The sequence below is a fragment of the Macaca thibetana genome, chromosome 4 (assembly GCF_024542745.1).
Source record: "Macaca thibetana thibetana isolate TM-01 chromosome 4, ASM2454274v1, whole genome shotgun sequence".
Classification (NCBI taxonomy): domain Eukaryota; kingdom Metazoa; phylum Chordata; class Mammalia; order Primates; family Cercopithecidae; genus Macaca; species Macaca thibetana.
The window spans coordinates 43,809,491-43,834,764 of record NC_065581.1 but is presented as its reverse complement, the minus strand read 5'-3'; the positions used below and the strand labels follow the sequence as shown (position 1 = coordinate 43,834,764).

The 25,274-nt window shown below is 45.6% G+C and overlaps 3 protein-coding genes and 2 pseudogenes across 3 annotated transcripts in view; 4 read left to right on the top strand and 1 right to left on the bottom strand.

The window, feature by feature from the left end:
* The window catches only part of TBCC (tubulin folding cofactor C), a 227,166-nt gene that overhangs the window by 64,204 nt on the left and 137,688 nt on the right, over nt 1–25,274 (top strand). The gene's annotated exons all lie outside the window — the stretch shown is intronic.
* On the top strand, nt 665–4,390 carry LOC126953377 (endogenous retrovirus group K member 5 Gag polyprotein-like; annotated as a pseudogene).
* Nucleotides 7,171–9,127, top strand: LOC126953376 (endogenous retrovirus group K member 6 Env polyprotein-like; annotated as a pseudogene).
* C4H6orf226 (chromosome 4 C6orf226 homolog) lies at nt 13,205–13,550 on the top strand. Its single transcript, XM_050788846.1, is given in 1 exon segment — nt 13,205–13,550. A coding segment is annotated over 1 exon segment (291 nt). The 5' UTR covers nt 13,205–13,259.
* Nucleotides 14,163–24,977, bottom strand: RPL7L1 (ribosomal protein L7 like 1). The gene is made up of 7 exons (XM_050786998.1): nt 24,187–24,977; nt 23,152–23,257; nt 20,450–20,613; nt 19,317–19,454; nt 17,959–18,068; nt 17,580–17,794; nt 14,163–16,889 (listed from the first exon to the last, which is right to left on the bottom strand). The coding sequence occupies exons 1-6, from the start codon at nt 24,225–24,227 to the stop codon at nt 17,586–17,588; spliced, it is 768 nt and encodes a 255-aa protein (XP_050642955.1). The 5' UTR covers nt 24,228–24,977; the 3' UTR covers nt 14,163–16,889; nt 17,580–17,585.

Here is a 25,274-nt window from a genome sequence, read left to right as displayed (position 1 = left end):
TGCTGCTCTGTTATTCTTTACTACACTGAGATGTTTGGGTGGAGAGAAGCATAAATCTGGCCTATGTGCACATCCAGGCATAGTAGCTTCCCTTGAACTTATTTGTGACACAGATTCCTTTGCTCATGTGTTTTCTTTTTTTTTTTCTTTTTTTTTGAGACGGAGTCTTGCTCCGTCGCCCAGGCTGGAGTGCAGTGGCCGGATCTCGGCTCACTGCAAGCTCCGCCTCCCGGGTTCACGCCATTCTCCTGCCTCAGCCTCCCGTGTAGCTGGGACTACAGGCGCCCGCCACCTCGCCCAGCTAGTTTTTTGTATTTTTTAGTAGAGACGGGGTTTCACCGTGTTAGCCAGGATGGTCTCGATCTCTTGACCTTGTGATCCACCCGTCTCAGCCTCCCAAAGTGCTGGGATTACAGGCTTGAGCCACCGCGCTCGGCGCTCATGTGTTTTCTTGCTGACCTGCTCCCCACTATCACCCTGTTCTCCTGCTGCATTCCCCTTGCTGAGATAGTGAAAATAATAATCAATAAATACTGATGGAACTCAGAGACCAGGGCCAGTGCAGGTCCTCCGTATGCTGAGTGCCGGTCTCCTGGCCCCACTGTTCTTTCTCTACACTTTGTCTCTGTGCCTTATGTCTTTTCTCAGTCTCTCATCCTACCTGATGAGAAGTACCCACAGGTGTGGAGGGGCAGGCCCCCCCCCCTTCACCTGCCGCACAACGTGGGTGCCTTTCTCTAAGGTGAAGGTACGCTAAGAACGTGAGCATTGAGGATGAGTCCATGAGAGATTCCTGAGTACGTCCCCGGTCAGCCTTGCGGTAAGCTTTTGCGCTCAGCCTTGCGGTAAGCTTTTGCGCTCTTACCTCAGCTTCATTAAAATTATTTTAAGAAGAGGGGGAGCCGGGCGCGGTGGCTCAAGCCTGTAATCCCAGCACTTTGGGAGGCCGAGACGGGCGGATCACGAGGCCAGGAGATCGAGACCATCCTGGCTAACACAGTGAAACTCCTTCTCTACTAAAAAATACAAAAAACTAGCCGGGCGAGGTGGCGGGCGCCTGTAGTCCCAGCTACTCAGGAGGCTGAGGCAGGAGAATGGCGCAAACCCGGGAGGCGGAGCTTGCAGTGAGCTGAGATCCGGCCACTGCACTTCAGCCTGGGTGACAGAGCGAGACTCCGTCTCAAAAAAAAAAAAAAAAAAAAAAAAAAAAAAGAAGAGGGGGAGTTAGAGCTTCTACAGAAAATCTAATTATGCTATTTCAAACAATAGAAGAATTTTGCCCCTGGTTTCCAGAACAGGGAACTTTAGATCTAAAAGATTGGGAAAAAATTGGCAAAGAATTAAAACAAGCAAATAGGGAAGGTAAAATCATCCCACTTACAGTATAGAATGATTGGGCCATTATTAAAGCAACTTTAGAACCATTTCAAACAGAAGAAGATAGCGTTTCAGTTTCTGCTGCCCCTGAAGGCTGTGTAAAAGATTGTGAAGAAGAGGCAGGGACAGAGTTCAGGAAAGGAACGGAAAGTTCACATTGTAAATATGTAGCAGAATCTGTAATGGCTCAGTCAACTCAAAATGTTGACTACAATCAATTACAGGAGGTAATATATCCTGAGTCATCAAAACTGGGGGAAGGAGGTTCAGAATTACTGGGGCCATCAGAGCCTAAAGCATGATGGCCATCAACTCCTCCTCCTGGGTTCAGATACCTGTAACATTACAACCTCAAAGGCAAGTTAGACAAGTACAAACCCCAAGAGAATATCAAGTAGAAAAGGATAGAGTTTCTATCCCAGCAATGCCAATTCAGATGCAGTATCCACAATATCAGCCGGTAGAAAATACGACTCGACCGCCCATAGTTTATAAATACGGGCCGCTAGCGGAGCGTATCCGCCGCCTCCAGAGGTTCAAAGCGGTGTGTCCTGTGCCAAATAGCAGGGCACCGTACCAGCAACTCATGGCGGTGGTGTTTAATCCTACACCACCACCTAGTGGACAAGGTAGTACACTGCATGAAAGCATTGATAAAGCCAGAAAACAGGAGATCTTGAGGCATGGGAGTTCCGGGTACTTTTACAACCGATACCGGCCAGGAAAGGGACTCAAGCCGGAGCGTCTGTCTGAACTGAGGCTAGATATGAATCTTTTACCATGAAAATGTTAAAAGATATGAAGCAAGGAGTTAAACAACTCCCCTTATATGAGACCCAACTCCCCTTATATGAGAACATTATTAGATTCCATTGTTCATGGAAATAGACTTATTCCTTATGACTGGAAAATTTTCGCTAAATCTTCCCTTTCACCCTCTCAGTTTCTACAGTTTAAAACCTGGTGGATTGATGGAGTACAAGAACAGGTACGAAAAATTAGGCTACTAATCCCACTGTTAATATAGATGGAGACCAATTGCTAGGAACAGGTCCGAATTGGAGCACCATTATCCAACAAACAGCAATGTAGAATGAGGCTATTGAACAACTAAGGGCTATTTGCCTCAGGGCCTGGGAAAAAATTCAGGACCCAGGAACCCCCTGCCCTTCTTTTAATTCAATTACACAAGGCTCTAAAGAGCCATATCCAGACTTTGTGGCAAGGTTGCAAGATGCTGCTCAAAAATCTATTTTTTTTTTTTTTTTTTTTTTGAGACGGAGTCTCGCTCTGCCACCCAGGCTGGAGTGCAGTGGCCGGATCTCAGCTCACTGCAAGCTCCGCCTCCCGGGTTCACGCCATTCTCCTGCCTCAGCCTCCCGAGTAGCTGGGACTACAGGCGCCCGCCACCTCGCCCGGCTAGTTTTTTGTATTTTTTAGTAGAGACAGGGTTTCACCGTGTCAGCCAGGATGGTCTCGATCTCCTGACCTCGTGATCCGCCCGTCTCGGCCTCCCAAAGTGCTGGGATTACAGGCTTGAGCCACCGCGCCCGGCTCAAAAATCTATTACAGATGATAACACCCGAAAAGTTTTTGTAGAATTAATGGCTTATCAAAATGCAAATCCAGAATGTCAATCGGCCATGAAGTCATTAAAAAGAAAAGTTCCGGAGGCCGAGACGGGCGGATCACGAGGTCAGGAGATCGAGACCATCCTGGCTAACACGGTGAAACCCCGTCTCTACTAAAAAATACAAAAAACTAGCCGGGCGAAGTGGCGGGCGCCTGTAGTCCCAGCTACTTGGGAGGCTGAGGCAGGAGAATGGCGTGTACCCGGGAGGCGGAGCTTGCAGTGAGCTGAGATCCGGCCACTGCACTCCAGCCTGGGCGACAGAGCATGACTCCGTCTCAAAAAAAAAAAAAAAAAAAAAAAAAAAAAGAAAAGAAAAGTTCCAGCAGAAGTTGATGAAATTACAGAATAGGTGAAGGCTTGTGATGGGATTGGAGGAGCTATGCATAAAGGCAATGCTAATGGCTCAAGCAATGATGGGAGTCACTTTAGGAGGACAAGTTAGAACATTTGGGAAAAAATGTTATAATTGTAGCCAAATCGGTCATCTGAAAAGGAGTTGCCCAGTCTTAAGTAAACAGAATATAATAAATCAAGCTATTACGGCAAAAAATAAAGAGCCACCTGACCTGTGTCCAAAATGTGGAAAAGGAAAACATTGGGCTAATCAATGTCATTCTAAATTTGATAAAGATGGGCAACCATTGTTGGGGAAATGGAAAGAGGAGCCAGCTTCAGGCCCCGCAACAAACTGGGGCATTCCCAATTCAGCCGTTTGTTCCTCAGGGTTTTCAGGGACCACAACCCCCGCAGCAAATACCACCACATCAGGGAGTCAGCCAATTACAACAATACAACAGCTGTCCACCGCCACAGCAGGCAGCGCAGCAGCAGATTTATGTTCCACTCAAATGGTTTCTTTACTCCCTGGAGAGCCCCTGCAAAAGATTCCTACAGGGGTATATGACCCGCTGCCAGAAGGGATGGTAGGCCTTATTTTAGGGAGATCAAGTCTAAATTTGAAGGGAGTCCAAATTCATACTGGGGTAATTGATTCAGATTATAAAGGGGAAATTCAGTTAGTGATCAGCTCCACTGGTCCCTGGAGCACCAATCCAGGTGATAGAATTGCTCGATTACTGCTTTTGCCTTATATTAAAATTGGGAAAAACAAAACGGAAAGAACAAGAGGGTTTGGAAATACCAACCCTGCTGGAAAAGCTGCTTATTGGGCTAGTCAGGTCTCAGAGAACAGACCTGTGTGTACAGTCACTATTCAGGGAAAGCAGTTTGAAGGGTTAGTGGATACTGGGGCTGATGTTGCTATCATCGCCTTAAATCAATGGCCAAAAAATTGGCCTAAACAATAGCCTGTTACAGGACTCGTCGGTGTAGGCACTGCCTCAGAAGTGTATCAAAGTGCCACGATTTTACATTGTCTAGGACCTGATAATCAAGAAAGTACAGTTCAACCTATGATCACTTCTATTCCAATTAATTTATGGGGCTGAGACTTGTTACAACAATGGCATGCAGAGATTACTATTCCAGCCTCCCTATACAGCCCCACGAGTCAAAAAATCATGAGTAAAATGGGATATCTCCCTGAAAAGGGACTAGGAAAGAATGAAGATGGCATTAAAGTCCCAATTGAGGCTGAAAAAAATCAAAAAAGAAAAGGAGTACGGTATCCTTTTTAGGAGCGGCCACTGTAGAGCCTCCAAAACCCATTCCATTAACTTGGAAAACAAAAAAACCTGTATGGGTAAATCAGTGGCTGCTACCATAACAAAAGCTGGAGGCTTTACACTTATTAGCAAAGGAACAATTAGAAAAGGGACATATTGAGCCTTCATTTTCACCTTGGAATTCTCCTGTGTTTGGAATTCAGAAAAAATCCGGCAGATGGCGCATGCTAAACGACTTATAGAGTCGTTAATGCCATAATTCAACCCTTGGGGGCTGTCCAACCCGAGTTACCCTCTCTGGCCATGATCCCCAAAGATTGGCCTTTAATTATAATTGATCTGAAGGATTGCTTTTTTACCATTCCTCTGGCAAAACAGGATTTTGAAAAATTTGCTTTTACTATACCAGCCATAAATAATAAAGAACCAGCCACCAGGTTTCAGTGGAAAGTGTCGCCTCAGGGAAAGATCAATAGTCCAACTACTTGTCAGACTTTTGTAGCTCAAGCTCTTCAACCAGTTAGAGACACATTTTTTCAGACTGTGATATCATTCATTATATTGATGATATTTTGTGTGCTGCAGAAACGAGAGACAAATTAATCGACTGTTACACATTTCTGCAGACAGAGGTTGCAAACGCAGGACTGACAATAGCATCTGATAAGATTCAAACCTCTACTTTCCATTGGAAATGCAGGTAGAGGAAAGGAAAATTAAACCACAAAAAATAGAAATAAGAAAAGACACATTAAAAACATTAAATGACTTTCAAAAATTGCTAGGAGATATTGATTGGATTCAGCCAACTCCAGGCATCTCTACTTATGCCATGTCAAATTTGTTCTCTATCTTAAGAGGGGATCCAGAATTGAACAGTAAAAGAACATTAACTCCAGAGGCAACTAAAGAAATTGAATTAGTTGAAGAATAAAATTCGGTCAGCACAAGTAAATAGAATAGATCACTTAGCCCCACCCCAACTTTTGATTTTTGCTACTGCACATTCTCCAACAGGCATTATTGTTCAAAACACAGATCTTGTGGAGTGGTCCTTCCTTCCTCATAGTACGATTAAGACTTTTACATTGTACTTGGAGCAAATGGCTACATTAATTGGTCAGGCAAGATTACGAATAATAAAACTGTGTGGAAGTGACCCAGATAAAATCATTGTTCCTTTAAACAAGGAACAGGTTAGACAAGTCTTTATCAATTCTGGTGCAGGACAGATTGGTCTTGCTGATTTTGTGGAAATTATTGACAATCATTAACCAAAACCAAAAATCTTCCAGTTTTTAAAATTGACTACTTGGATTTTACCTAAAATTACCATAAACCTTTAGAAAATGCTCTGACAGTGTTTACTGATGGTTCCAGCAGTGGAAAAGGGCTTACACCAGGCCAAAAGAACGAGTCATTGAAACTTAATATCACTTTGCTCTAAGAGCAGAGTTGGTTGTTGTCATTACAGTGTTACAAGATTTTAATCAGCCTGTTAACATTGTATCAGATTCTGCAGATGTAGTACAGGCTACAAAGGATGTTGAGACAGCCCTAATCAAATATGGTATAGATGATCAGTTAAACCAGCTGTTTAATTTGTTACAACTAACTGTAAGAAAAAGAAATTTCCCATTTTATATTACTCATATTCGAGCACATACTAATTTACCAGGGCCTTTAATTAAAACAAATGAACAAGCTGACTTGCTAGTATCATCTGCATTCATGGAAGCACCAGAACTTCATGCCTTGACTCATGTAAATGCAATAGGACTAAAAAATAAATTTGGTATTATATGGAAACAGGCAAAAAATATTGTACAACATTGCACTCAGTGTCAAGTCCTACACCTGCCCACTCAGGAGGCAGGAGTTAATCCCAGAGGTGTATGTCCTAATGCGTTATGGCAAATGGATGTCATACATGTGCCTTCATTTGGAAAATTGTCATTTGTCCATGTGACAGTTGATACTTATTCACATTTTGTATGGGCAACCTGCCAGACAGGAGAAGGTACTTCACATGCTAAAAGACATTTATTATCTTGTTTTGCTGTCATGGGAGTTCCAAAAACAATTAAAATGGATAATGGGCCAGGATACTATAGTAAAACATTTCAAAAATTCTTAAATCAATGGAAAATTACACATATAACAGGAATCCCCTACAATTCCCAAGGACAGGCCGTAATTGAAAAAACTAATAGAACATTCAAAGCTCAATTGGTTAAACAAAAAAAGGAAAAAGACAGTAAGGAGTATAACACTCCCCAGATGCAACTTAATCTAGCATTTTAGACTTTAAATTTTTTAAACATTTATAGAAATCAGACTATTACTTCTGCAGAACAACATTTTAGTGGTAAAAGAACAGCCCACAAGAAGGAAAACTGATTTGGTGGAAAGATAACAAAAATAAGACATGGGAAATAGGGAAGGTGATAACATGGGAGAGAGGCTTTGCTTGTGTTTCACCAGGAGAAAATCAGCTTCCTGTTAGGATACCCACTAGACATTTAAAGTTCTACAATGAACCCGTTGGAGATGCGAAGGAAAGCGCCTCCGCGGAGACAGAAAACGTGCAATGGAGCATCATCGACTCTCCAGGTAAACAAAATGGTGATATCAGAAGAACAGATGAAGTTGCCATCCACCAAGGAAGCGGAGCTGCCGACTTGGGCCCAGTTAAAGAAGCTGACACAGTTAGCTAAAAAAAGCCTAAAGAACACAAGGGTAACACGAATTTCAGAGAATATGCTGCTTGCAGCTTTGATGATTGTATCAACGGTGGTAAGTCTCCCCATGTCTGCAGGAGCAGCTGCAACTAATTATACTTACTGGGCTTATGTGCCTTTCCTGCCCTTAATTCAGTTAGTCACATGGATGGATAATTCTATTGAAGTGTGTGTTAATAATAGTGCATGGGTACCAGGCCCCACAGATGATCGCTGCCCTGCCCAACCTAAAGAACAAGGAATGATGATAAATGTTCCCATTGGGTATCATTATCCTACTATTTGCCTAGGGAAGGCACCAGGATGTTTAATGTCTACAACCCAAAATTGGTTGGTAGAAGTACCTACTATCAGTGCCACCAGTAGATTTACTTATCACATGGTAAGGGGACTGTCACTAGGGTCACAGATAAATAATTTATAGGACCCTTCTTATCAAAGATCATTAAAATCTAGGCCTAAGGGGAAGCCTTGCCCCAAGGAAATTCCCAAAGAATCAAAAAGCCCAGAAGCCTTAGTTTGGGAAGAATGTGTGGCTGATACTGCAGTGGTATTAGAAAACAATGAATTTGGAACTATTATAGACTGGGCCTCTCGAGGCCAATTATATTATCATTGTACGGGCCAGACTCACTCATGTTCACAGGCCCCATCCATCTGGCTCATTAATCTGGCCTATGATAATGATTTAATTGAAAGGCTGGATCAGGTTTATAGAAGGTTAGAATCACCCTATCCATGGAAATGGGGTGAAAAGGGAATTTCATCACTTTGACCAAAGTTAGTTAGTCCCGTTACTGGTCCTAAACATCCAAAAATTATGGAAGCTTACTGTGGCCTCGCACCACATTAGAATTTGGTCTGGAAATCAAGCTATAGAAATAAGAAATCATAAGCCATATTATACTATCAACCTAAATTCCAATCTGACAATTCCTTTACAAAGTTGTGTAAAACCCCCTTATATGCTAGTTGTAGAAAACATAGTTATTAAACCAGATTCCCAAACTATAACCTGTGAAAATTGTTGATTGTTTACTTGCATTGATTCGATTTTTAATTGGCAGCACCGTATTCTGTGAGTGAGGGCAAGAGAGGGCGTGTGGATCCCTGTGTCCTTGGACTGACCGTGGGAGGCTTCGCCATCCATCCACATTTTAACGGAAGTATTAAAAGGAATTCTAACTAGATCCAAAAGATTCATTTTTACTTTGATTGCAGGGATTATGGGCCTTATTGCAGTCACAGCTACTGCTGCGGCTGCTGGAATTACTTTGCACTCCTCTGTTCAAACTGCAGAATATGTAAAGAATTCTTCAAAATTGTGGAATTCTCAGACCTAAATAAATCAAAAATTGGCAAACCAAATTAATGATCTTAGACGAACCGTCATTTGGATGGGAAATAGGCTCATGAGCTTGGGATATCTTTTTCAGTTACAGTGTGACTGGAATATGTCAGATTTTTGTATTACACCTCGAGCCTATAATGAGTCTGAGCATCACTGGGACATGGTTAGATACCAGCTACAAGGAAGAGAAGATAATCTTACTTTAGGTATTTCAAAATTAAAATAACAAATTTTTGAGGCATCGAAAGCCAATTTAAATTTGGTGCCAGGAACTGAGGCAATCGTGAAAGCTACTGATGGCCTCATAAATCTTAACCCCATCACTTGGGTAAAAACCATCAGAAGTTCCACTATTGTAAATTTCATATTAATGCTTGCATGCCTGTCTGTCTGTTGTTAGTCTACAGGTATAGCCAGCAGCTCAGAAGAGACAGCGACCAGCAAGAATGGGCCATAATGACGATGGTGGGTTTTGTCAAAAAGAAAAGGGGGATATATAGGGAAAATAAAGAGAGATCAGACTGTTACTGTGTCTTTGTAGAAAAGGAAGACATAAGAAATTCCATTTTGATCTGTACCCTGAACAATTGTTTCGCCTTGAGATGCTGTTAATCTGTAAGTTTAGCCCCAACCTTGTGCTCACAGAAACATGCGTTGTATGGAATCAAGGTTTAAGGGATCTAGGGCTGTGCAGGATGTGCCTTGTTAACAATATGTTTGCAGGCAGTATGCTTGGTAAAAGTCATTGCCATTCTCCATTCTCGATTAACCGGGAGCACAATGCACTGCGGAAAGCCACAGGGACCTCTGCCCAGGAAAGCCGGGTATTGTCCAAGGTTTCTCACCACTGAGCCAGCCTGAGATATGGCCTCGTGGGACGGGAAAGACCTGACCGTCCCCCAGCCTGACACCCGTGAAGGGTCTGTGCTGAGGAGGATTAGTAAAAGGAAGGCCTCTTGTGGTTGAGATAAGAGGAAGGCTTCTATCTCCTGCATGCCCCTGGGAACGGAATGTTTCGGTATAAAACCCGATTGTACATTCATTCTATTCTGAGATAGGAGAAAACCGCCCTGTGGCTAGAGGCAAGATATGCTGGGAGCAATGCTGCTCTGTTATTCTTTACTACACTGAGATGTTTGGGTGGAGAGAAGCATAAATCTGGCCTATGTGTACATCCAGGCATAGTAGCTTCCCTTGAACTTATTTGTGACACAGATTCCTTTGCTCACGCGTTTTCTTGCTGACCTTCTCCCCACTATCACCCTGTTCTCTTGCTGCATTCCCCTTGCTGAGACAGTAAAAATAATAATCAATAAATACTGATGGAACTCAGAGACCAGGGCCGGTGCCGGTCCTCCGTATGCTGAGTGCCGGTCTCCTGGGCCCACTGTTCTTTCTCTATACTTTGTCTCTGTGCCTTCTTTCTTTCCTCAGTCTCTCGTCCCACCTGACGAGAAATACCCACAGGTGTGGAGGGGCAGGCCACCCCTTCAAAATTCTTTATTATACAACACTCAATACGGTCAGTTTCCTCCAGGCTGGCTTCTCAAGCTCTTACCAAGTGCTCCCAACCCCAACTTTTTTTTTTTTTTTTTTTTTGACAGAGTCTCTGTTGCCCAGGCTAGAGTGCAGTGGAACAATCTTGGCTCACTGCAGACTCGACCTCTTGGGCTCAAGTGATCCTCCAGCCTCAGCTTTCTGAGTAGCTGGAACTACAGGTGTGTGCCACCACATCCAGCTAATTTTTGTGTTTTGGAGGTCTCACTATGTTGCCCAGGTTGGTCTTGAAGTCCTGGGTTCAAGTGATCCTCCTGCCTTGGCCTCTCCCAAAGTTCTGGGATTATAGGCATGAACCACTGCACCCGGCCTACCCCAACTTTTTATTTTAACAAGTTTCAAACCCTCATGTGGATTCACTAATTCTTAGCAATTCTGCCACATTTGCTTTCTCTCTGTCATCATGATGCTTCACCTCTAAATACTTCAAAATGTATCTCCTATGAACAAGGTAATTCCCGCACATAACCACAATTATCACACTTGATAAATTTAACACTGATATATCGCTATCATCTAATATATGGATCATATTCAAATTTCCCCAAGGGTAAAATGTCCTTTAGAGCTGATCTCCCCTACACAATCTTGCATCTAATCCAGGATCACTCATTGTATTTATTTATTTATATTTTATTTTTGGAGACACAGTTTCACTCTGTCTCCCAGTCTGAAGTGCTGGCAATCACAGCTCACTGCATCCTCCACCTCCCCAGGTTCAAGCGATTCTTCAACTACTGCCTCTGGAATAGCTGGCACTACAGGTGTCCACCACCATGCTCGGGTATTTGTGTGTGTGTGTGTGTGTGTGTGTGTGTGTATTTTTAGTAGAGATGGGGTTTTGCTATATTGCCCAGGCTGGTCTTGAATTCCTGAGCTCAAGCAATCTGCCCACCTCAGCCTCCCAAAGTGCTAGGACTAAAGGCATGAGCCATTGTATCTGGCCTGTATTTATTTTTTATGTCTCCTTTAATCTGGGGTAGTTCTTAGCTTTTTCTTTATCTTTTTTTTTTTAATTTTAATTTTTTTTTTTTGAGACGGAGTCTCGCTCTGTTGCCCGGGCTGGGGTGCAGTGGCGTGATCTTGGCTCACTGCAAGCTCCACCTCCCGGGTTCACACCATTCTCCTGGCTCAGCCTCCCGAGTAGCTGGTACTAAAGGCGCCTGCCACCACATCCGGCTAATTTTTTGTATTTTCAGTGGAGATGGGGTTTCACTGTGTTGGTCAGGATGGTCTTGATCTCCCGACCTTGTGATCCACCTGCCTCCCAAAGTGCTGGGATTACAGGCGTGAGCCACCACGCCTGACCATTAAGCTTTGATTCTTTGATTAAGGTGATGTTCACCAGATCAGTCTAGCTTTTGACACTTTTTTTTTTTTTTGAGACGGAGTCTTGCTTTGTCGCTGAGGGTAGAGTGCAGTGGCGTAAATCTCAGCTCACTGCAACCTCTGCCTTCCGGGTTCAAGCGATTCTCCTGCCTCAGCCTCCTGAGTAGCTGGGATTACAGGTGTGTGCCACCATGCCCAGCTAATGTTTGTATTTTTAGTAGAAACGGGGTTGCACCATGTTGGTCAGGCTGGTCTTGAACTCCTGACCTCGAGATCCACCTGCCTTGGCCCCCCAAAGTGCTGGGATTACAGGTGTGAGCCACCGTGCCCGGCCACTTTTGATAATTTAAAAACCTGACTTTCCGAGCAGTCAGAGAAGCTGTAGCACATCTGACCTGCCTTCACCTTCTATCTTCTCTGGGACCACCAAGAATTGAAGGATGGCAGGATGTGTGAAGAGGGTGGTGAGGCTCTGGCTGGGTGCGGTGGCTCACACCTGTAATCCCAGCACTTTGGAAGGCTGAGGTGGGTGGATCACTTGAGGTCAGGAGTTCGAGACCAGCCTAGCCAAGATGGCGAAACCCTGTCTCTACTAAAACCACAAAAATTGGCCGGGCGCGGTGGCTCAAGCCTGTAATCCCAGCACTTTGGGAGGCCAAGACGGGCGGATCACGAGGTCAGGAGATCGAGACCATCCTGGCTAACACGGTGAAACCCCGTCTCTACTAAAAAAAATACAAAAAACTAGCCGAGCGAGGTGGCGGGCGCCTGTAGTCCCAGCTACTCGGGAGGCTGAGGCAGGAGAATGGTCTAAACCTGGGAGGCGGAGCTTGCAGTGAGCTGAGATCCGGCCACTGCACCCCAGCCTGGGCGACAGAGCAAGACTCTGTCTCAAAAAAAAAAAAACAAAAAAAACCCAAAAAAACCCACAAAAATTAGCTGGGCTTGGTGGCATATACCTGTACCCCCAACTACTAGGGAGGCTGAGGCACTAGGGACCCTGAGGATTGCTTGAACCCAGGAGGAGGAGGTTGCAGTGCACTGAGATCTCACCGCTGCACTCCGGCCTGGGCAACAGACCGTGAGACTCCGTCTAAAACAACACAACACAATACAAAACAAAACAATAATAATAACTAAGAGAGTGGCGTGGCTTGGTGGTGGTGTCACTCCTGAGGCCCCTGGGAACAACTCTGCAGTTAGGCTTTGTCCCGTGCTGTGGAGCCTAGGATGGGGATTGTCCTCCGCCATGCCTTGTATCGGAATCCTTGCATGTGCTCCCGTGGTTATGCATGAAAATGGGCATGTGCGCGGTGCCAATGCATGTATGGGTCTTTTTGCCCGCAGCAGCGCGTCCGCAGGCATGTTCTGTCCTATGCTAGCCTTCAAGTTTTGGCGCGTCCGTCCCTTCTTCTTTGGCGGGTACGGTGGGCACTGTGGTTTGGCTAAATCGTGGACGCTTCTAAAGCGTTTCTGCAGGGCGCTTGTCAGAGTTCTCAAATGCTCCCCGAGTTCTGGGCCGGCTTGGTACGGTCTACAGCCTCCCTTTCCTTCCCCCGTCCCCCGGTGGTGGTTGCATCCATTCCGCCCGGAAGTGCTCGCTTCCCCGAACTGCAGGCGGGTCAGGCTTCGCGACCCGACATGACATGGAGCGTCCTCGCAGTCCCCGCTGCTCGGCCCCGGCTTCGGTTACCCTGGCGCAGCTCCTGCAGCTGGTCCAGCAGGGCCGGGAGCTCCCGGGTCTGGAGAGACTCCACATCGCGGCGATACACGGCGAACCCACAGTGTCCCGGCTCCCGCGGAGGCCCAAGCCCTGGGAGGCCGCGGCACTGGCTGAGTCCCTTCCTCCTCCGACCCACAGGACAGGAACGGCCCCGGCGGAGCCTGGCTTGGCTGAGGCAGCGACTGCACCTTCATGACACACAGCGGGCTCCTGAGGTTCCAGGTCCTTTGCGGCGGCGATCTGGAGGGCGTGGCTACAGGACCCCGTATGCCATTCAGTTACTCATCTTTTATGCTTTGGTCCTGACCTGTCTCAACTGGACTTGCTCCTGCAGCCACTATGGGGGTTTTGCATTTGCATTTCTGGACCGTGATAGTTAAGAAAAATCCTGTTTCAGTCCTTATATGTAATAAAATATGTAACAAAAGGTTTTATGATTAATTTGGCCCCACAATGATTTTGAAGATACGTTAAAGGAAAGCCCAAAGCATTTTAAAAAGCCAACCAAGAAAGACTAAAATCGTGGCTCTTGGAATCAGCTGGATCAGGCAAGGGGCTAGAGACTTAGAGCATTGGAAAGGCTCCCACAGCCACCCTGAAATCAGTCCTTTTATGTTAAACAGGCTACCTGGCTCAGTGCACCTACTTAGTCAACACTAGATTTTACTTTCTCTATAAAAGCTAGAACATACCTAGTATGTGCTGACATGAACATACCCTAACCCACAGATGATGTAACAGGTCTACCTTTTCTCAGAAATAAGGATTGTCTCACAACTTGTTCAACGAATTAGTTATGTCATGGTACATATATAGAAGTGCACAATTTTTGTAACATCTTTTATTTGTATACAATTATAAATTAAAAACTTGTTTTATCAGAATTTTTTTTTAAAATTTATTTTTAGTCAACTTACTCCCTTTTATTTACCAGCAGTTTGCTCTGACAGAGTAAATTACAAACTCTTGTTTTGCTTAATCCTTTTAGCCATCATGTCAGGCACACAGGTTGGAGGGTATTAGCTCCCATTTTACGGACAGAGTGGAAACACTGTACTCATATTTAGTGTAAGACAGAGCTGGGATACAAGCCTTGGGATTCCATAGTCACAACTGCTTTTTTCCATAACTTTGTAATACATCATTTTAAAGTAATCCGATTTCACAATGTTTTACAGTATAAGAGTAACATCTACAGCATCTCTTCTTGACAGGTTACCTCTGGAGAGAACCAATCTAGTTACCTCATACGCTGGTACTTTTTTTTTCTGAGACAGAGTTTTGCTTTTGTTGCCTAGGTTAGAGCGCAATGGCCTGATCCTGGCTCACTGCAACCTCCGCCTCCCTGGGTGCAAGCAATTCTCCTGCCTCAGCCTCCCAAGTAGCTGGGATTACAAGCACGTGCCACCTCACCCAGCTAATTTTGTATTTTTAGTACAGACAGAGTTTCTCCATATTCGTCAGGCTGGTCTCAAACTCCTGATCTCGGGTGATCCGCCTGCTTCATCCTCCCAAAGTACTGGGATTATAGGCGTGAGCCACCACGCCCAGCCTAAGCTGGCACGTTTTAAGGCAGTTACACCTCTAACTTGATTTCCCAGCTATGCTTGAGGGTCCCAGGAGCCAAAATTGCAGCCAAACTGGTCTGAAAGGACCAGGGAACAGAATGGTCAAACATGTTTCCAAGTTCAACCTAGGCCTGGCACATCCTTGCCAATTGCTCAGATGGCAAGTGAGGGGCAACTAAGTGAAGGGAGTAGCAGGAAGACCCACTTGGGGTGGACACTAATGAAAAACACAATCAGTATCAGATCCACTGTTTGCAGGATTAAAATCCCCAGATGCCCAGTTACTGGTCTACTATCTACTATGTCACTACCAGCAGTACAAAAGGCAATACTTCTGAAGACTAGAATATACAAGGAAAAAATTAAGCTGCCTGCCTGTCTGGGGCCTACCGAGCCAAACAGTGCTAATTTCATCCATGCCAAACAAAATTGTTCATTCCTTCCTGATTTGGGTTTGAAGAAAGTGTGCTGATCATCAGAGAAACCAGGTAATTCTATCCTGAAGCCCAGGGGAAGAAATGGTGGGGATTTCTGAGTTAGAGATGGTGCAGGGGGTAACACTATGCCACCATGAAGGGAAAAGTCTATCTTGGTAAACTTTGTTCTTCCATAGGACATGGAACCAGAGTAGCAAGATCAGGGCCTGCATGACCGATCCCGATTAAGAGCAGGACTTCCTCGCATAAAGTACACAAGGGCCGGGCGCGGTTGCTCACTCCTGTAACCCCAGCACTTTGGGAGGCCCAGGCTTGTGGATCACTTGAGGTCAGGAGACTAGCCTGGTCAACTGGTGCAACTCTGTCTCCCTCTCTACTAAAAATACAAAAATTAGCCGGCCATGGTGGTACATGCATGTAATCCCAGCTGATCGAGGGGCTGAGGCAGAATCACTTGAACCCAGGAGGTGGAGGCTGCAATGAGCCAAGATCACGCCACGGCACTCCAGCCTGGGCAACAGAGTGAGACTGTCTCAAAACAGAGAAAAACAAAACCCATAAGGTGCACAGCTATCTGAGAAGGGTCGAAACACCCTAGAACTGCAAGCAAAATTTTGAGTGTAAACATGTTTTCCTGGCGAAGGGATCCTCATTCTCAAATCCTGAGCTTTTAGGAAAAAGTACTAAGCCAGTTTCAGGTTAGGATACAAAAGCCTCCAGATACACTTAGAGCCAGTCAAGTTTGAGAGCTCTCAAAGCCATCACTGAAAAGTTGGAACATAGACTCACAGCAGAGACAAGTGAACATTTATTTGTATGCCTTTCTTCCTATGTGTATTTCAAGTCTTTTTCAAAACAAGGCCCTAGGACTCTCCAGATTCAATTACGTCCTTGGGCTTGGTCAACTGCTGCAGGAGTCTTAGGGAGCCTTGTACAAATGCTAGAGTGACTCATTTACCAACATTAAACCCTAAGATAGATGCAACAAAGTAGGACTCCTTCCTCCACGGAATGTGCTGATTTCAGACGATGCAGTACCCAATGTAGAAAACACTGGAATTTTTCTTTGGAACTGGAGTGTGATGAGAGATGCTTGCCATGAACATAAGCTATTGTCTTTTCTTTTCTTTGAGACAGAGTTTCGCTTGTTGCCCAGGCTAGAGTGCAAGGGCATGATCTTGGCTCACCGCAACCTCCGCCTGGCAAGTCTCCTGCCTCAGCCTCCCGAGTAGCTGGGATTACAGGCATATGCCACTATGCCCGGCTAATTTTTGTATTTTTACTAGAGACGGCATTTCTCCATGTTGGTCGGGCTGGTCTCGAACCCCCAACCTCAGGTGATCTGCCCGCTTCAGCCTCCCAAAGTGTTGGGATTACAGGCGTGAGCCATCACGCCTGGCCAGCTACTGTCTTTTCTTTGACCCTTCCTTTCCAGTTTTTGAAGATAAAGCAGGAAATAATCTTCTCTGAAGATACTTGATAAAAATTCCCAAAACAATTAAACACATGCTTCCACTTCATTGATAAAAATTTACCGCAGTTTGACACCTAAAAGCAATAACAACAGCAATAAAAAGTAATTTCAGAGTTAAGATTTCTTCAGCAAAACAGATGATTCACATCTTCAAGTCCTTTTTGAAATCAGTTATTATTATTGGTCTTTCCCCATTTCCATCTAAATGACCGCAGCAGTACAGTTTTTTTTTTTTTTTTTTTTTTTTTGAGACAGAGTCTTGCTCTGTCGCCCACGCTGGAGTGCAGTGGTGTGATCCTGGCTCACTGCAATCTCTGCCTCCTAGGTTCAAGTGATTCTCCTGCCTCAGCCTCCTGAGTAGCTGAGACTACAGGCATGTGCCACCACACCCACCTAATTTTTGTATTTTTAGTAGAGACAGGGTTTCACCATGTTGGCCAGGATGGTCTCAATCTCCTGACCTCATGGTCTGCCTGCCTTGGCCTCCCGAAGTGCTGGGATTACAAGCATGAGCACCGCGCCCGGCCAGCAATAGTTTTTAGTTACTCGACATCTTTAAGCCTATAACTCAGGCTATGCATAGCTCCATGCCTAATCAGGCATTCATTGATCCCAGCAGGTCTCTATCTATTTGTACCAGCCTCCTTTCTCCTTCCAATCTCAAGGTTACTCTTAAATACTAGTAAATGCAAAAAGAATTTGTAAAGTGGCAAGGCATGGCCCATCGAAAGTCAACCAAAGGGCAATTTTCAGCCCTGCCTCACCTGGGTCTAGTTCAGCTGGCGGATGAGCTGATTGATGCGTTCACCCCGATAGCCAGGTGTGCCCATCTCCTTGAGGAAGCCCACTCTATTTTTGGTAGCATGTCGGGCCACTGAGAGGTGGAAAGGGCGCAAGAACCATGAGATCTCCTGGAAATGCTTCCCTGGGAAGGCAATTTCATGAATGAGGTCTTCCAAGCAAATGACGCCAAACTTCCCTAAGAAACACAAAAGCACAGATTCCTTTATCAACATGTATCCAGCATATACTAAGCTGGGCACTCTGGCAGACTCTTGGGACCCCAAGAACACAACCTGAATCTCACAAAGCTTCAAAGACCCTGGCTTTCTGCCCCAGATGACCCTAAGCTGTAGCACTCACCCAGGTGCTCCTCAATCACTGTGTTGTCTGTCAGAGGGATGGTCTTATTCTTGACCTTGGCTTGTCCACGTTTCAAAATGAGTTCTCGGACAGACTTCAGATTTGGAAATCTATGTGGGAAAATAAAGCACAGTTTTCACCAGCACCTGGCACACTACATACCAGTCCTGCAGCCTGGCTGAGGAGAGGTTGGAGAGATTCTCCCACACACCCACTTCTCCCAACGAGCAAGTGTTCTGCAATCACATTCCAGCTGAAATGCTTGGAAATATTCCTAATAAAGAACCGAAGTGATCCCACTTACATAATTAGAAATTTAAATTTATGGATATAAATGTTCACCAGGGAAAATATCACCAACAAAAACAAAACAGAAACAATGTCCTAGCTTAGCTCAGGGGCTAGGACTCTGGCCTTAGGTGACCCTCTAACTCAAAACAGTGCAAGAGTTGGAGATGAAATCCCAAGTTTTTGTTGGGTTTCAATGTTTGAGGAATACTACTCTTTTTTTTTTTTTTTTTGAGACGGAGTCTTGCTCAGTCGCCCAGGCTGGAGGGTAGTGGTGCAATCTCGGTTCACTGTAAGCTCCACCTCCCGGGTTCACACCATTCTCCTGCCTCAGCCTCCTGAGTAGCTGGGACTACAGGCGCCCGCCACCATGCCTGGCTAATTTTTTTTGTATTTTTAGTAGAGACGGGGTTTCACCATGTTAGCCAGGATGGTCTCGATCTCCTGACCTCGTGATCCACTGCGCCCGGCCTTTTTTTTTTTTGAGATGGAGTCTTGCTCTGTCGCCGTGCTGGATTGCAGTGGCGCAATCTCTCTCAGCTCACTGCAACCTCCGCCTCCTGGCTTCAAGCAATTCCCCTGCCTCAGTCTCCCGAGTAGCTGGGACTACAGGCACACACCACCAGGCCTGGCTAATTTTTTTTTGTATTTATTAGTAGAGACAGGGGTTTCACCATGTTGGCCAGGATGGTCTCAATCTCCTGACCTTGTGATCCACCCGCCTCAGCCTCCCAAAGTGCTGGGATTACAGGCACGAGCCACCATGGCCAGCCAGGAATACTACTCTTATACAAGCACTGCCTTTAGCTCTGCTTTAAGACTTCCAAGAACTGATCTCTCCTTGACCCAGCCTTAGCCTACGACGGCACCAGCCCTACCATGGTACTCTTAAGACCCCTACCTACCCCATGTCCCATGGTTGTTACAGCTACCCACTGATTTCAGGCTGGCTGAGGTCACAGCAAAATGTCCCTTCTACAGCAACATGAGCCCTGGAGAGCAATACCCGGTGCAGCCTGACACACTCAAATAGAAATCTAATGTGAATTCACATGGAAAACCTCACTCACCCCCAGGTCACATAAGGTTCCACTATACGCAGCATTTTTAGGTTCTGGGGGGTGACTTTTACAAAGACACCACTAAAAATTTTCTTTAGGCGAAGTCTTGCAATGGTTCTCTGCACCAATAAACTCACGCCATCAATCCTGAAATGAACAGCAACAGAAGTCAGACAGACTCCCTCCAGTTTATGTCAGTCCAGCAAGCACAACATGCGAGGTCACTACACTGGGTAATCTGGAGTAAGACACAGAGACTGTGCCTTAAAGAGCTCAGTTTAGTGGGAGGGAGTTATGAAAACCAATCCTTTCATGATGTGGAGCAATGCCTGGAATGCTATGGAAACACAGAGACAGTCCCTGAACTTGTGTGTGTTTCAGGGGCTGAGGGAGTGGTGGTATGCAGGTCTACGCATGTCCAGCTAAGGAAGCTGGATATGCTTTTACGGGCAGTAAAAGCTACTGAAGATTTTAAGTAGAAGAGACAAGACCAGATTTCTTTCTGACAATCACCAAGGGCAGTGTATGGGATAGATCACAGTATGACACTAGAGGCAAGGAAATCCAGGAGGAAGGTTAATACAATAGTTTAGGAAAAATACGAGCAGTGGTAGAAGGCTACAAAGGACAGAGCTCATAAAAATATGCAAAAGTCACAGGTTTCTGGTTTGGGTGATTGGGTAGGGGAAAGAGCAAGTAGAGTTGCACATGAGGTGGGCAGGGGGTTGCGAAAATTCCACTAACTGAGGAAAAATGTCTCCCCTTCACTGAATATGTTTCATCCACTCAGCCTTGTTTCAGTTCCTAGAATGATGCCTTGCTTTCCCCACCTCAGGACTTCAGCACATATGCCTGGAAAGTCTCCCAACACTGGTGAACGCCTTTCACATCTTTCAGGTCTCAGGTAGAAGTTCCTGCTTTAGAGAGGGTGTCCTCAACCCCTTCTCCCTAGTGAGCACTTATTTTCAAGTCTATCTGTCTAAGGTCTTCCAAATATTGCAGACTAAATTGTGCTCTACCCTGACATCCTAGCATGACTTGGCTGAGTGGCTTGGGGCTTATCATCTCCCTAGAAAGGGGTCTAAAGCTTAAGCAACGGTTTGCCCCAGCCTCATGCAATTAGAAAGACACCAGTTCCTTACCTTTCGATGCGTACAACAAAGGCCAAGGAATGTTTGTCTGGCAATTCCAAGGCATGAGGTTTCACTTCTAGTCGTCTGAGACGCACCTTGTCACGTTTCTGCCGCCAGGAATCATGTAGGAATGATTCCAGTCGCTTAAACCTGAGCCCTTTTCCTTTCCTCTGCTACAGAGAAGACAGACCATCATTATCATCTTGTGCCTCCATACATTTTTACTTTTAGAACAGTAATTCATGAGTGACAACTGATAGAGCTTATTTCCCCGTGTTCTACAATGCAGAGCAAAGCAATATTCTCTATTTTCTTTTTTTTTTTTTTTTTTTTTTTTTGAGACGGAGTCTCGCTCTGCCGCCCAGGTTGGAGTGCAGTGGCCGGATCTCAGCTCACTGCAAGCTCCGCCTCCCAGGTTTATGCCATTCTCCTGCCTCAGCCTCCCGAGTAGCTGGGACTACAGGCACCGCCACCTCGCCCGGCTAGTTTTTTGTATTTTTTAGTAGAGACGGGGTTTCACCGTGTTAGCCAGGATGGTCTCGATCTCCGGAGCTCGTGATCCGCCCGTCTCGGCCTCCCAAAGTGCTGGGATTACAGGCTTGAGCCACCGCGCCCGGCCTCTCTATTTTCATATAAGGGAAAAATGAGAAACCAAAGTAAAGGTGGAGTTGAGTAAACTTGGGAATTACTGGGAAAAATAATTAACAAACAAAAAATTAGTTTGCATGATATTAATCAATGCTTACTAACAAGCTTCCTTAAACTCAATGCCAGCATTTGCCTGCAGGTGTTAAATATTTGCTAAAGGAAGACATACACCATATACACTTGGTGCTCTGCATCTGTGATTCAACCAACCCCAGATGGAAAATACTTCTGAGGAGCACATACACAGTGGCTCACCTGTAGTCCCAGCTACTCAGGAGACTGAGGCAGGAGGTTCTCTTGAACCCAGGAATTCAAGGCTGCAATGAGCTATGATCCTGCCACTGCACTTAGTCTGGGTAACAGAATACCTCACTCCTCTTTTTTTTTTTTTGAGATGGAGTCTCGCTCTGTCACCCAGGCTGGAGTGCAGTGATGCGATCTCAGCTCACTGCAACCTCTGCCTCCTGGGTTCAAGCAATTTTCCTGCCTCAGCCTCCCAGGTAGCTGGGATTACAGGTATGTGCCACCACACCTGGCTAATTTTTATATTTTTAGTAGAGATAGGGTCACCTTGTTGGCCAGGTTGGTCTTGAACTCCTGACTTCAGGTGATCCACCTGCCTCAGTCTCCCAAAGTGCTGGGATAACAAGAGTGACCCACCATACCCGGCCAAAGACCCCACTTTTTTTTTTTTTTTTGAGACAGGGTCTCGCTCTGTCACTCAGGCTGGAGTGCAGTGGCACAATCTTGGCTCACTGCAACCTCCGCCTCCTGGGTTCAAGCGATTCTTCTGCCTCGCTTCCTGAGTAGCTAGGATTACAGGCACATGCCACAGTGCCAGTCTAATGTTTTGTATTTGTAGTAGAGATGTGGTTTCACCATGTTGGCCAGGCTGGTCTCGAACTCCTGACCTCAAGTAATCCACCTGCCTCGGCCTCCCAAAGTATTGGGATTACAGGCATGAGCCACTGCGCCCCGCTGACTTCTTAAAAAAAAAAAAAAAGAAAAAAAAAAAAGAAAAAACATTCAGGGGAAAAAAATGAAAAAAAAAAAAAAAAAAAACAGTAAAAAGTAATACAAATTTTAAAAATACATTATGTACACTGTATTAGCTATCAGTAACCCAGGCCAGGCAGGATGGCTCAGGTCTATAATCCCAGCACTTTGAGAGGCCAGTGGGTGGATCACTTGAGGCCAGGAGTTTGAGACCAGCATGGCCAACATGTTAAAACATCTCTACTAAAAATACAAAAATTAGCCGGTGGCCATGTGGGGTGGCTGATGCCAGTAATCACAGCACTTTGGGAGGCCGAGGTGGGTAGATCACTTGAGTCCATGAGTTCCAGACCAGCCTGGTCAACATGGTGAAACCTCGTCTCTACTAAAAATACAAAAATTAGCAGGGCATGGTGGCACATCCTTGTAATCCCAGCTACTTGGGAGGCTGGCGCAGGAGAATCGCTTGAACCCGGGAGGTGGAGGTTGTGGTGAGCCGAGATCACACCACTGTACTCCAGCCTGGGAGACAGGTGAGACTCTGTCTCAAAAACAAAACAAAATTAAATTAAATTAAATTAAAAAAAAAAAAATTAGCCGAGTGTGGTGGCTAATTTAGCTAAAATTAGTCACATGCCTGTAATCCTAGCTACTTGGTTGACTGAGGCAGGAGAATTGCTTGAGCCCAGTAGGCAGAGGTTGCAGTGAGTCGAGACTGTGTCACTGCACTCCAGAACACAGTGAGACTCTTGCCTCAAAAAAAAAAAAAAAAAAAAAAAAAAAAAAGCTATTAAGTAATCCAGAGAGAATTTAAATTACATAGGCGGAAGGAGTACAGATTATATGCAAATACTACAACCATTTTATATAAGGGACTTCAGCAGTCTCAGATTTAGGCATCTGTGGGAGTCCTGGAACCAACCCCCTAAGGACACTGAGAGACAACTATACCTGGTTTGTCAAACTGTTGCGGGGAGCTCGTAAATACCAAATGTAGTCCAACACATGCTGGATAAAAATCACCTAATACAAATTCTAATTACTTTATCTTGGTTCCCCACCATTACCTCCTTCTTTGCCAAAAGTGCCTGCTTTGCCTGGGTGGCTTTGAGGGCTTGATAAGCCTTCCTCTTTTTCAGCAGATTTTCTGGAACCAAAGGGATTTTTCTTTGCCTGATGCAGAAAATTGAGATCAGAGATAACATTTAGAAAACGAACACTTGGCTGGGCGCGGTGGCTCAAGCCTATAACCCCAGCATTCTGGGGGGCCGAGGTGGGTGGGGGGGGGATCACCTGAGGTCAGGAGTTCGAGACCAGCCTGACCAACATGGTGAAACCCCCGTTTCTACCAAAAATAAAAAATCAGCTTGGCGGGGTGGCGCACGCCTGTAATCTCAGCTACTCCGGAGGCTATAGCAGGAGAATCGCTTGAATCCGGGAGGCGGAGGTTGCAGTGAGCCGAGATTGCGACACTGCACTCCAGCCTGGGCGACATAGCAAGACTCCGTCTCAAAACAAAACAAAAAAAAACAACAACAAAGAAAACGAACATTCAATGGATTTCCAAACCAAGTCAATATCCTGGGCTTCAGGGAACATTACTGTTTTCAAGTGTCTGAAGAAAGATTCCCCTGAAACCTGCGGTTTCTGACTCCAGGCCTCCAAATGTACCCCTAATATTCACTCATCCCCAATGCCTCGAAAAGTAATGAACCCTTTAGCCTCTGCATTCCTGTAAGTTAACAGGATTTTCGCTGCCACAGCTCTTCATAGGCACTAGCAGCGACGAATCTAGTAAAACCCCATGGGGTTGGGGTGGGTGCAGACCTATCTGCAGGGTTAATACTTGTCAGGCTGGGTGAATTCAACTGTGGCACTCCAGCCCGCTGCCTGAAGTCAATCCTCGCCTCTCTAGATAACCCGAAATTGACCGCGGTCCCCTCCCTCCTCCGCCACAGCGCTACGGCTCCTCATCCCCACCCTTTGTAAACTGTGGCTTTGTCTATTCCTAGAGCCCACAAGAATCCTCCACCGAGGCATAAACACCGTGGATGGCACCAGATACTCAACACCCAATTCCAGATATTCAAAGCCCCACTCACTCTTGCTCCGCCATCTTTCTAGTGGTGCAGCTACTGATCATGCGCAACCCCAACACATGGGGAAGACAGCACTCGCTGTTTCCTTGACCATAGAGATGTCTGTTCTAACTCACGCTGGAGGACCCAGACAGTCAGCGTTCACTTAGCCGCAGTGAGCCGCTGAGGTCATGCTAACCCCGATTCCTGCCAAAAGTTGCAGCGCTTCCAGGGTTTTTAGAGCCTGTATCATTTTCAAAACCCAGCCCTTTTTTTTTTGTAAGTTACAGTTTCATCACAAGCAGCTTGGCTGTGGACAATAAAGTGCTTCCCAGAATGCACCTGTGGCGTCCGCTCTAGCGAAGGCGCCGCACTTCCGGCGCGGCTCTGTGCGTCTCTGAGGAGGAAGACAGACAAATTGCGCGAAACCTTTTCGTTCTGTGGAAAAATTTGGAGGCTATGGTTTTGGCTCTCACATGTAGGTGCAAGTGTTTGTTGAGGACTTAAGAGTGGTAAAACCAGTAGCTGCGATTCCGTCAGCTTGGCTCCGTCGATGGATCCTTGAAGACGTTATTTAACCCGTCTGTACTGCGGCTTCATTACCCATAAAATGGGTATACAGTAATAATAGGTCTACCTAATGGCGTTACGAGGATTACAGGAGATTATATAAAGCGTAAAGCGTTTAGCAGTGTCTGTCAGCACTATGTTTGTTACTATTACTGCTGGACCGAAAACTACAACTTGCTTCCTTGCCATCTAAAACCGTTATACAGACCGGGCGCGGTGGCTCACACCTGTAATCCCAGCACTTTAGGAGGCCAAGGCGGGAGGATCACCTTAGGTCAGGAGTTCGAGACCAGCCTGGCCAACATGGCGACAGAGCAAGACTCCGTCTCAAAAAAAAAAAAAAAGGAATGAAAATAAAACCCTTATACAGCTGTCATCACCTGGAATATGCGTTCTTCCCTCCCGGTCTATATAAAATCCTGAAAAAGTAGGCCGGAGCCGGTGGCTTTCACCTGTAATCCCAGCACTTTGGGAGGCCGAAGCAGGTGGATCACTTGAGGTCAGGAGTTGGAGACCAGCCTGGCCAAGATGGTGAAACCCCG